General features: G+C 40.6%; 1 protein-coding gene across 4 annotated transcripts in view; it reads right to left on the bottom strand.

Moving 5' to 3' along the window:
• Nucleotides 1-293: 293 nt before the first annotated feature.
• Nucleotides 294-13,659, bottom strand: part of LOC117430736 (leucine-rich repeat and calponin homology domain-containing protein 2-like) — an 83,257-nt gene continuing 69,891 nt past the window's right edge. For all 4 annotated transcript variants that reach the window (XM_059000672.1, XM_034902605.2, XM_059000670.1 and 1 more), the window contains 4 exons: nucleotides 9,586-9,698; nucleotides 7,660-7,797; nucleotides 7,187-7,264; nucleotides 294-7,010 (listed from right to left, as the gene is read on the bottom strand). In XM_059000672.1, the coding sequence (XP_058856655.1) occupies nucleotides 6,891-7,010; nucleotides 7,187-7,264; nucleotides 7,660-7,797; nucleotides 9,586-9,698 (449 nt within the window). In that variant the 3' untranslated portion in view covers nucleotides 294-6,890. The remainder of the gene's footprint in view (nucleotides 7,011-7,186; nucleotides 7,265-7,659; nucleotides 7,798-9,585; nucleotides 9,699-13,659) is intronic.

The following is a 13,659-nucleotide window of genomic DNA, read 5'->3' as shown; positions in this document are numbered from 1 at the left end:
TCTAGTCCGTTTTTGTTTGTCTATTTATTTTGGCCTCAAGTGCCGTGTCCTGTTTTCTGTTTGTTCAACCTTTTTATTTATTTGTTATTAAACACTGAGTGCAGCCATTGCACTCAGTTTCACTCATCACCACCGTCTGTCTGTGTGTTTCTTCCGGGTCTGACGTGTCACCACTCAGCCAGCCTTGTGACAATGTTCTACATGACTTGTATAACTTTCCAGCACTAAAACCCCAAACCAAGCAACATGATTCAGAGTGAGGTGAGGGGACGAGTAACAAAATCAAACAGTCATACTTTGGAAAAGAACATTTTATTTTTCTTATCCATGAAACCTTTTAAGAAACATCCTGAACTTTATACAGAGGGTATGTACACAGTCTCAGGATTGGTCAAATGTGTTATTGGCATGCAGTTTTCATACAAAACAAAACTATATACACAGACACCAGAAGGCTTTTCTGTTGTTTAAAAAGGGACATTTACATTTGGAAGCTCAAATAACAGCAAAACTCTGAAACAAAGCAAAGATTACATTATTTTACAAGGTTGTGCTAGAAAATGTGGGGCAATTTTACAGAGCACAAAATGTTTAGGTGCAAGCAACATAAGGAATGTTTATATGAATTACAAAAGGCAACCTATCAGAGCTATACACATACACAAGAACCTCCACATTCTGTTCAGTTCAGAAACTCCTCCACATGTCCTACTTGGCAGACTGCAGTGCCCTTAACAAATGTGAACTGTTTTAAGGAAGGCATTTCTTTACCCATTCATCATATTACAAAGACACTGACAAAGATGTAAAGCCAGAGTGTTAGTAGAAATACTAAAAGTTAAATGTGTTGACTTCATGCTGTCATCAACACAAAAGAAAGACACCTGGACTCTTAAAGGAGTGCCGAGACATTCACTGCGCTGAGACAGTCACTGTCCTTTAGATAAACTTCAGAAAAACAAAAGATTTTCAACAGAAGAAAATGGGGCTAAAGGCTCCAGTGGGAATGTTTAACCCTTGGTAAACACTGCTACAAGGATCTATATAAATACATGATATAAATACATATGTCACCACAATGGAACATTAAAGTGAAACTTTATCAAAGTAGATTGAACTTGTAGTTAAATAAATGCAGTTATTTAAAATGCCATAGAAGATTCCCATCTGTGTACAGGCATTTGTTTTTTTATGGCAGTAGAGTATATTTTACATGTTTTAATTGAAGTTTTATCTTTTTAAGATGCTTTAAGGAAGTGTATACAATGAGATATTGGCAATGCAGACACTATTGTGCAATAAGCTGAATAGATGCACACATGCTCCCTTCTTAGAAACCTCATTGTGCAATTAAATATATAAACATGGCTGCAGTTTTTAAAATGCTTAACAAAACGTCACTTACATTTTAAGTTTAGTAAAAAAAAAAAAAATGTAACCCGGAACTTGAAATTCACTCGAATGCTACACGTTTCAGACAAAAGTATCGGCACCCTATACTTCACATAAGATCATTCAAATACAAGCATTTAGTGAACATTAGCCACTGATTATTATGACAAAAGACCAAAATACACAATTTCTGGTAGTTTAACAAACAATCTTTTTAAAAAGCACTCAAGCAATTTCAAATATGTGTTTACGACAAAGGTACTGGCACCTTTACATTAAAAGTCTAAAAATTTAATAGAACTGATTAAAATATATATTAATTGATTGAAAACCATTACACAGCAAACAAAGCTGCTTTATAAAAGTTATTATCTGGAAAAAGAGCTCACTATTTCCCACATCTGTTGAAGAACAACATTTTGGCAACACAGCAGATGATGGTCAAGAAAAAGGAGTTGGATTCAATTTTGAGAAAAGCACTCGTAGCAAAACTACAACAAAGGAAATGGCTTCAGAACAGTATCAAAGAAATATGAATCATCAAAATCCACAATCAGAGCAATAATCAAGAACACCCAATGAACAAATCCAACTAAGAAGTGGACCTCCACAGAAAATGACTGGTACAGCAGGTAGGAGAATCGTCCGAGCTGCTAAAAACATCCAAGGTTAACAGCCAAGGACTTAAAACAAAGATTTAGAATCATGAGGCATAATAGTGCATGAAAGAACTGTACAAAGGCACCTGAACACAGAAGAGCTGTAGATGTAGACCTCGCTGCAAAACACTTTCAATGAACATTCAACAAAATCCTCTGCTCTAAAATAAACATGGAGGTGGTATGATCATGATATGGGGTGTTTTGTTTTACCAGTTCAGGGACTGGAGACATTCATGTGATTTAAGATTGAATGAATACAGCCATGATCAAAACATTCTACACAGTACAATGATTCCATTTGCTCATCGGCTGATTGGCAGACAGTTTATCTTCCAACACGACAACAACCCAAAACACAACTCTGGAATTTAAGAAAACAAAAACAACATTTCTGGAATGACCTTCACAATCATCACAGATAATAGAAATGCTTTGGACTGATCTGAAAAAAGATGTAGCCAACCATTGTGTATCCAATCTGTCTGAGCTGAAGGGAATATGCAGACAGAATGGGCCCAGATTTCACCAACAAGTGGAACATATTAAAATAAGCTTGTTTGATTTTTTTAGAAATATAATTGGTTAGAATACAGAAATTCTGTATTTTGTTTTATTAAAAAGCGTTTATAGTTTGCTAAATCCTTAATCTGTTACCTTGAATTATGGTATAATACACGTAGGGTGCCAATACTTTTGTCTGCAACTGTAAATGTCTTTTGTTGAAAATATTATTGAGAATGACACAATAATAAAACTATAAATGTATTTATGGTATGTGAGAGTGATCACAACTGTCTGAAGACATCAAAAACATAAGCAAAGAGCTCCTTGTACTCCATGTCTGTTATTTATACAGTCTTGTTCAAACAAACTCTCATTTGACACATTTCCTGATAGTAAGAATCTTCCACAGAGTCCCGGCCAAATTTAGCAGTCGCTTATTGTAAATTACTACTTATAATATGAATCCACTTAACACAGATTTCCTGTTAGTGCAAAATATTTTGGAGCCCTCCCAGGTAAGAAAAATGTGAATACAACTAAATGCCCTAGTTCAAACAGTTGAGTGGAAAAGATATGGGGAAATGTATGTATGTACTGTATTTTAGTGCTGTTTAGGGACAACAGATCCCATGATGCATACTGAGTTGCCATAGTGCTCACGCAAAAACATGCACTATCCTTGCAGACAAAAATTGAGATGTTGAAAGCGGTGGATAACGCACCACTGTACAAAAAAAAGAAAGATGCTGCTGCAGATTTCAAAACATTCCCATGAATACTGGGATACAAGAATAGTACAGGCTTATGAACAGCAAACTGTGCATCTGAAAAACTGGGATGCAACAGTACAGGCTTATGAACAGCAAACTGTGCATCTGAAAAACTGGGATGCAACAGTACAGGCTTATGAACAGCAAACTGCATCTGAAAAACTGGGATGCAACAGTACAGGCTTATGAACAGCAAACTGTGCATCTGAAAAACAGGGATGCAACAGTACAGGCTTATGAACAGCAAACTGTGCATCTGAAAAACTGGGATGCAACAGTACAGGCTTATGAACAGCAAACTGTGCATCTGAAAAACAGGGATGCAACAGTACAGGCTTATGAACAGCAAACTGTGCATCTGAAAAACTGGGATGCAACAGTACAGGCTTATGAACAGCAAACTGTGCATCTGAAAAACAGGGATGCAACAGTACAGGCTTATGAACAGCAAACTGCATCTGAAAAACTGGGATGCAACAGTACAGGCTTATGAACAGCAAACTGTGCATCTGAAAAACTGGGATGCAACAGTACAGGCTTATGAACAGCAAACTGTGGATGCAAGTCTTCAGTGTTTCCGATTTACTCGATACCCTGATGTTGAGGACGCCTTGCTTTTGTGGTTTCAAAATGCCTGTGGTCAGAATGAGACATGCAGGTTTCAAGTGCAGTTCATTTACAATGTACACTTTCTAAAAGTTCAGTTACAGCCATATTTTTTATAAAATGCACAGAACTTTTAAATGTACAATACTTTTCATTGTTCTGAAATAAACATTTGATTTCAGTGTTAATGAAACTTCAACAAAAAACTGACAGTATACACTTGGCTTTAGACTCTTGATAAGAATTTTCTTTGCTAATCCCTTGAAATTCACATTAATGAGAATTGACTATATTAAATCAATATTGGAATGCTTGGTGTAGAATGCTAAAGACAGCTTCGTGGCAGTATATTTATGATGGTTCACCTTGCCCAGATCTGAAGGGATCTAATCAGATGAAACCTGAACTTTTCCATTTGGATTATCTATAAATTAGTGTCATGTGCTCGCAAAGAAGGGTCCAGGTGTGTGGTAGTACATGAACATGGACTTTAAAATATCCTCAGATATTATTTCAGAACATAACACACAGTATGAATTTGAACTAAAATACATTTCCAGGTTTCACAGCATTTCATTGAGGACCCAATAAAACATATGGAAGTGACATTTAAAGATAGGTCAAACACCTAACAGCTAGTGCGTTCTCTACATCATACAGCTAGTATCATAAGCAGGTGATCCACTGCAGTGCGTTCTCTACATCATACAGCTAGTATCATAAGCAGGTGATCCACTGCAGTGTGTTCTCTACATCATACAGCTAGTATCATAAGCAGGTGATCCACTGCAGTGCGTTCTCTACATCATACAGCTAGTATCATAAGCAGGTGATCCACTACAGTGCGTTCTCTACATCATACAGCTAGTATCATAAGCAGGTGATCCACTGCAGTGCGTTCTCTACATCATACAGCTAGTATCATAAGCAGGTGATCCACTGCAGTGCGTTCTCTACATCATACAGCTAGTATCATAAGCAGGTGATCCACTGCAGTGCATTCTCTACATCATACAGCTAGTATCATAAGCAGGTGATCCACTGCAGTGCGTTCTCTACATCATACAGCTAGTATCATAAGCAGGTGATCCACTGCAGTGCGTTCTCTACATCATACAGCTAGTATCATAAGCAGGTGATCCACTGCAGTGCGTTCTCTACATCATACAGCTAGTATCATAAGCAGGTGATCCACTGCAGTGCGTTCTCTACATCATACAGCTAGTATCATAAGCAGGTGATCCACTGCAGTGCGTTCTCTACATCATACAGCTAGTATCATAAGCAGGTGATCCACTGCAGTGCATTCTCTACATCATACAGCTAGTATCATAAGCAGGTGATCCACTGCAGTGCATTCTCTACATCATACAGCTAGTATCATAAGCAGGTGATCCACTGCAGTGCGTTCTCTACATCATACAGCTAGTATCATAAGCAGGTGATCCACTGCAGTGCATTCTCTACAGCCCCCTATACAGCTAATACAAAAAAAGTTTGTCATCTTAACAGTTTTTCAAAGTGATGAAGTAAAACACAAAACAAGTAAAGTACCCGATATCCCAGAAGATGTATTGGATTACTTATTAGGATTATATAAAATCAATTACCATGGTATTATTAATACATTTGCTAAATCCCATATGAATCTTTTCAGTATAATAAATAATCCAGACTGGAGATGACAGAGGAAAGACTACTAAAGGAGAGTGAAAATAAAGACTTCTAATGGAATCAGTGACTCAGTGCAGTTTCAGGGCTGTATTTTTAAGAGCTCTGGTTTTTGAGCACTTTGTAAAAGGCTCCTCTACCTTAAATGCAGGTAAAGCTTTATATTTTAGCATAAAATCTTTCATTTCACTTTTGGAAATTTAAAAACACAGTAATATTTACCAGCTTTCTGTTCAAACGTCTTATTTTACCAGATACAATATTCATTTGTGTAACTAAAGGTTTTCTAGGGCTCTGGCAGCACAAGCTAGGACACATTAACTCAATAACCAATGCCAATCACTCTTTACAATGAATCTACAATGAACAGGGCATCCGCAGGTCTGATGTTCCGTTCTTAAAAGAGTTTTCAAATTAAATAAATACAAATACTTAATGATAATGTACAGATTGTTTTTTCTCCAAAACTGTATGCAGCATGATAAAGAAGAACAAAAACAAACAAAAAAAAAACTTCTGTATTTTCAAAAGTACAGCTTGGAAACTACCCTCCTGTGATGGACAATGTGACAAAAATAAATAACTAAGGAAATGCTCAATGCCAAATTCACAAGCACTTCAAGTGTAAGCATAAAAAGCACCTAGATTGGCACTTCTCACTGAATGAATGCATACCATTCATTATGGCTGGCACGTCTCACCATTCGTTGCTGAACGCTACAGGAAAAATGTAAACTATGTATCTGAAATAATATTCTGGACAGCGGCCATCTGCTGAGCCTGGCCCTCCTGCTAACACTACAGAGCGATTCATATTTAGGGGCTGATTTGGTCGACTTCTACCCCTTCTACCCCCTGGATGGCATCGCCTATTTTTTGGGGTAATGATTTGTTTGCTGTTGACAGGTGGAAAATGCTGTAAGCTGTGCTTTATCTCAGCAGGGTATTAGTTAATCAAATCAAATCTGGTAACTGACCACTGCCTGAACAGCTGAAGACTTTGTTGAAGCATTTTTCCGGAATTCTTTTTTTTTGTGTATACGTTACCATTGAGTTTCTATAATTATTAAAACCATGGGTAGTTTATCCATAACTTTAAAATTGCATTTGGAACTATTTTGTCTTTAATAAGCAAAATAAAATGACAGAAAGTGTGGTATGTTCCTTTCCAGGTATCAAATCTGGGATTGTATTTACATCATATTTTCAGATATTGGCAAAGACAGTGTTTTGTGCACAAACAGTAATGAACTCAAGGCTGAAAGTGATATTTAACAGAGCTGCACTACACAGCAGACAGCTGCGTCGGTCGTGATGCGGGCAGTTCTAGAAGAGCTTGGACCGTTATGCCAACTTTTACCATTCCTCGTTCTTCTAAAATATGGTGAGGCAAACACAGTTTTTCCTGGAAGAAGTAAAAGAGCTTGAATTAGTGGAATAACGCCTCTACAAGCAGTCATGTTTTTGGTGATTTGCCAGAGTGGGGTTCTGCTGTACATGCACAGTGAGAGGAGTTACTGTCTACCTGCTGAGAATGAAACTGAAGCTCAGAAATATCCCATATAGAGCGTGATGCATTACCTGTGGAACACCCAGCTTCTTACACGCATCCAAGAAGTTTTCAACATTTCTTCTGCACTTCGCCATACTTAACTTAGGCTGAAATAAAATAAACACAAAAAAGTGAGACATTATTTTAGTTTGGTATATGAATTAAAAATTCAATAAAATATTTGAAAATGACTTTCAGATGCACTAGGTAGAGTAAATCCTCTATTATCAAACTAACTGGAACCAGGCAGGGGTGTTCCCTAAAGCAATTATAAATGGATAATCTAATTATTTCTGTCCAGACCTCCAGAAATATTACAACACAACCTGCACAGAGGTCAGGTCACCAGGAGGCAGTGCGATTAACAATGTAAATTCATCAAATCAGAGTACTGTAAATGTCTGTAATCTATAAGCCAGCCATGCTGAACTGACCATGGGAGAGACATGGATCAGCTACAGTACACTGTTTGTCTACCCCGACTTTAGCGTCTGGTCCTTACCACTGCTGGGGAGGGCACATGAATGCTGCCCACGGAACGAGGTCGAATGTGATTAGCTAAATGACAAAGGACGACGCCATCCATCAAAGCAGCACCAACATCATCTGGCAGCATGACTTTCAGCCTGGACTCAAGGTTCTGTAGAAACAAACACATGTACTGAGGAGATGTGTGCACCAGCACAGACACATGCACTGAGGAGATGTGTGCAGCAGCACACAGACACATGCACAGAGGAGATGTGCACAGCAGCACAGAGACACACATGCACTGACGAGGTGTGCACAGGAGCAGAGACACACATGCACTGAGGAGATGTGCCCAACAGCACACAGACACATGCACTGAGGAGATGTGCACAGCAGCACAGAGACACACATGCACTGAGGAGATGTGCCCAGCAGCACAGACACACATGCGCTGACGAGATGTGCACAGGAGCACAGACACATATGCACTGAGGAGATGTGCCCAGGAGCACAGACACATATGCACTGAGGAGATGTGCCCAGCAGCACACAGACACATGCACTGACGAGATGTGCCCAGCAGCACAGAGACACATGCACTGAGGAGATGTGCCCAGCAGCACAGACACACATGCACTGAGGAGATGTGCCCAGCAGCACACAGACACACATGCACTGAGGAGATGTGCCCAGCAGCACACAGACACACATGCACTGACGAGATGTGCCCAGCAGCAGAGACACATGCACTGACGAGATGTGCCCAGCAGCACAGACACACATGCACTGAGGAGATGTGCCCAGGAGCACAGACACGCATGCACTGAGGACATGTGCACAGCAGCACAGGCAGCCCGGGCAGATCCTTTGAACTGTGTTGGTTGTCAGTGAAGCTGCTGCTTTTATGAGTGATGGAGTTCTTGCATGCACCTCAGTTTCTTGAATTTTGTTTTGCAAACCTTTGCCTTGTGGTAAAATGCCGTTTTAACCACACAGATGCTTATTCCGTGATTTTTACGTGGCGCGCATGAGAGTCCAAATTTGTTACTCCCGTGAGAATACCGTGCCGGCATTTATATGTGCATCTGCAAAGTTTAACAAGTCTTTTTAACGTGCTTCAATGAAAAAATAAGAACTGTATTGTAAAAGTGTATGCAGTTTTGTTTTTTTACTGGCAGTCCCCAAGAAATGTTCTTGACAGACCAGGTCATCTGTATACATACAGCTGAGAGTGAAAAATGGATGCCTGTGTATCTACAGAGAATAAAACAAGGAGATTTCTTTATTTGTTGGTGTTAGAGGTTGTAAGGAAGCCTTGTCAGGTTTGGTACTGGTCAAAATATTGTATTTATTATTTATTGTACCTACATTTCACAGGTAATTCATATAACAGCGCTATACACCCGTACCTGAAACTGGGGAAGATACTGTATATGACGTGATGTGCTAGAGAAAGACGTTAGCATTGATGAGGGTTTGAAGGCGCTCGCTTTGAAATCTATTGTATAAAAAATTATTTCTAAAAAGTGATATGCCTGCACAGGTATTATAATGTTGCCATTGTAAAAAATAAATGTTATTTATACTTATATAATGCTGCCATTGGAAAAAAAATGATGTTATGTTGTGATCTATATTATAATACTACAATTGTAACCACATTGTTGTTATTTTGTCATTTAAGATCTATTGAAATACTGTAAATACTTTCCATTTATCATAATGTTCTGAAAACTGTCCAAATTGCTTATTTGAGGGCTAAGAATGAAAAATGTGCAAAAAAAAAAAAGAGCATTTTAACATGGAAATTGCCTAAATAAATGGGCAGCTGGGTGGTTAAATGGGGCTGATCAAGTTTAAGAAATGTCTGAGCTACTGAGCCTTGAGATTTTTCTTTTTAATTAATTAAAAAAAAAAAAAAAAAAAAAAAAAAAAAAAAAAAACTATAAAAACGTACATGGCGAAGCTGCCGGATCTGCTCCATTTCTTCTCTTAGATGCTCCATTTTCCTCCGCATGGTGAACCCGGGGTCTGCAGAGCTACTGTCATGCCGGCTTGGTCGGGTGAATGCTGGAACATAAAAACAAATGAAAAGGCTCAAATCTGTGCTGTGAATCGTAATTGGTAACAAATGTTCCGCATTTGAAAATGAAGGAAACTAAAACTGACATGTGAAAAGGCAATGAATCTCAAGGACAGTAAACTGCATAATCAAAAAAGACCCATCAATATAACATTTGCTGGCTCACCACTGAATCGTCAAGCTTCCCTACAATAAAAGATTCCTGGAACGGGTGACTCAGAGCTATGAAACAGATGTGCTTAACTAAACCTCACTGAATAAAACACACCAACATGTTCAGGCAGTGCTAATGACTGCCAAAACGTATCAGGTTTTTTCCAAGTAACTAAAAACATTTTTTTAATTGATATGCGTAATTTATATCCCAGAAGACCTGCATTGGTGATAAATGGAAAACACATGGCCCCCCTTTCACTTGGGGTGTCTTGCATAGTCAAACCTTTACCCAATTTTTGGGATTGAAAGTCTATTCTGGAATACCAATACATTTACAGTAGTAAGCATGTGGTCAGGTAAAAACAGACAAATGCTGCAGCCAGCACAGGTTTCAACATTCAGGTGAGAACACACGTGCACATCTCCAATATACACCGCACGGGAAGCGTTCAGGGGAGAACACACGTGCACACCTCCAATATACACCACACGGGAAACGTTCAGGTGAGAACACACGTGCACACCTCCAATATACAGCGCACGGGAAACGTTCAGGTGAGAACACACGTGCACACCTCCAATATACACCACACGGGAAACGTTCAGGTGAGAACACACGTGCACACCTCCAATATACAGCGCACGGGAAACGTTCAGGTGAGAACACACGTGCACACCTCCAATATACAGCGCACGGGAAACGTTCAGGTGAGAACACACGTGCACACCTCCAATATACAGCGCACGGGAAACGTTCAGATGAGAACACACGTGCACGCCTCCAATATACAGCGCACGGGAAACGTTCAGGTGAGAACACACGTGCACACCTCCAATATACACCACACTGGCACAGGAAATTCTCACTACTAAATCACAGAGTTATCTAACTTCACTGGATCTGCTGTTCTGACACGGCCCGTGTCCTCCGTGTGATCTGCTGTTCTGACACGCCCCTGTACTCCATGTGATCTGCTGTTCGGACACGGCCCCTGTACTCCATGTGATCTGCTGTTCTGACACGGCCCCTGTCCTCCATGTGATCTGCTGTTCTGACACGGCCCCTGTCCCCCATGTGATCTGCTGTTCTGACACGGCCCCTGTCCCCCATGTGATCTGCTGTTCTGACACGGCCCGTGTCCTCCGTGTGATCTGCTGTTCTGACACGGCCCGTGTCCTCCGTGTGATCTGCTGTTCTGACACGGCCCCTGAACTCCATGTGATCTGCTGTTCTGACACGGCCCCTGTACTCCGTGTGATCTGCTGTTCTGACACGGCCCGTGTCCTCCGTGTGATCTGCTGTTCTGACACGGCCCGTGTCCTCCGTGTGATCTGCTGTTCTGACACGGCCCGTGTCCTCCGTGTGATCTGCTGTTCTGACACGGCCCCTGAACTCCATGTGATCTGCTGTTCTGACACGGCCCCTGTCCTCCATGTGATATGCTGTTCTGACACGGCCCCTGTCCTCCATGTGATCTGCTGTTCTGACACGGCCCCTGTCCTCCATGTGATCTGCTGTTCTGACACGGCCCGTGTGATCTGCTGTTCTGACACGGCCCCTGTACTCCATGTGATCTGCTGTTCTGACACGGACCCTGTCCTCACATGCTAATGCTGTAACCGTTCTTCCTCATGCCGTCATTTGACACCTTTGGTTCTTTAAAAGTGAACTTCAAATTCAATGCAGTTCTGCATTTTGGCAATGTGTCCTCTGAACTAACTGGCATTTGGCACTTAAGCCTGTGAACTATACACAACTATCAAATCTTTCTTATTATTCACAGTCTGAGTCAAGTATCAAATGTCTACATCACTTGGTCAGGATGTGTAATTTGGTCTTCGTTTCCTTTTATCTCAGGAAATCCAGCGCTTAACGCAAGGCTCTGGATCTCACTGATTCTCACACTCTTCAACAGCTGTCACATAACATTAAGTAACAGCGTAGCTTGGATTTAATTCTGTTTTGTGCAGAAAATCCATGTTCACATTGGGCAGCTGATATCGGCAGCACAAGCATGATTTCCACGAAATGTAGAAGACTTTTTTAAATCTGTGCAAAAGAGTTCTCTTATTAGCATGACCTCCCATAAACCAATGTAGGATTTATCCATAAACTGACCTTTGACTGGTGTTTTAAGCATTCTCCATTCTGGGTGAACTTCATCAACATTGCATCCATTCCTTGCTAAAAGGTCACTACACCAATCCAGTAAGACTTCTAACTGTTCATCACAAAGTCTACAAGGCAGAACATTGAAAAACACTGAATAATTTGGGGTCCTCCTGAACTGACTGACCCTGCTGCTGTGGATCTGGCTCTGGTTGGGAATCCACTTGCTGCAAAAAGTTATCTGATTTGCCATTTCTTAATGGCTTTTCCCTCATACTTTTTAATTGTCAAGACACAATTCTCAATTGCTGCAACAGCTTAGGGAAGAATCGGACTATTATTTTTGAGCGTAAGGCTAAACTTTGACACCTCTGTAAAAAATGACAAAACCTTACAAAAGCAAGTTTTTCCATTTCCTGTACAACATGCTTTGCTCTTCCTCTAATGTCTGTGTTTGTGAAAGTGGAAGCATGGTGCTCCAGCAGTATACTGCCCTGTCCAGCAGCAAGATTCTCATCATTTGATTCTAAGCAAAAAGACAAGCCACGATAAGTGTGAGGCAGCCAGCGCTGTGTCTTCACAGCCAAAGGTGTCCTAATTGTACAGCCTAACTCAGCACCAACTGCTTTCAACTCACACTTTTTGAACTGAAATTGTACATTTTTCACACCAACTGCAGAATGTCATATACTTTTTCGATCATTTGAGTACTTAACATTGCTAATTCAAGCCTATATTATTATTATTATTACACCGTGTAACAATTTTTTTTTTTTTTGGTTCCTGGGTAGTAAGTGTTATTTCTTAATTGCTTATGCCTCAAAAGTATAGAAAATGGCTTATTCCCCACAAACTTTGCTTTTTTGACCAGGACAGTGATATTTTGAAAGTTACCTATTTTCCAGAACATTCCAGATAGATTCAGTGCTGAGTAAACTTGGAGTAACTTCTAGAACTTTCTAGAACTTTCCAGTAATATAAATAGTAGTATAAATACAGGGGCCTTAAGCCCACCAGTTCAGTTTAGTTCCAGCTGCCTAAGTGGATACATATCTGCATTTTTCTGAGATGGCATCAAGGTCATAGGAGACTTCAAAATGGTGGCATTCCTGATGGGTCTCCAAGGCGGTTTTACCAAGTTTCCCTGCTATCTTTGCCTTTGGGACAGCAGGGACACCAAGGCGCACTACCACAGGCGGGACTGGCCACAGCGGACCGAGTTCTCTGTGGGGAGGAACAACGTCAAGTGGGAGCCACTGGTGGACCCCCGGAAGGTGCTGATGCCACCACTGCACATCAAATTGGGCCTTATGAAACAATTTGTCAGAGCTCTAGATAAGGAGTCGGCAGCCTTCAAGTACCTCCAAGACTTCTTCTCTAAGCTGTCTGAGGCAAAGGTCAAAGCCGGTGTCTTCGTCGGACCACAGATAAAGAAGATCCTGGAGTGCAATGAATTCCCCAAGAAGCTCACTAGTAAGGAGAAAGCGGCTTGGAACAGCTTTGTCGCAGTGGTTTGGGGCTTCCTGGGCAATCACAAGGCCGAAAACTATGTGGAGCTGGTTGAGACTCTGGTGAAGAACTACGGCACAATGGGCTGTAGGATGTCCCTCAAAGTCCATATCCTTGATGCTCATCTTGATAAATTCAAGGAGAACATGGGAGCGTACTCGGAGGAGCAAGGC

The sequence above is a fragment of the Acipenser ruthenus genome, chromosome 26 (genome assembly GCF_902713425.1).
Source record: "Acipenser ruthenus chromosome 26, fAciRut3.2 maternal haplotype, whole genome shotgun sequence".
Lineage (NCBI taxonomy): Eukaryota > Metazoa > Chordata > Actinopteri > Acipenseriformes > Acipenseridae > Acipenser > Acipenser ruthenus.
This window is presented reverse-complemented; position numbering and strand designations above follow the sequence as displayed.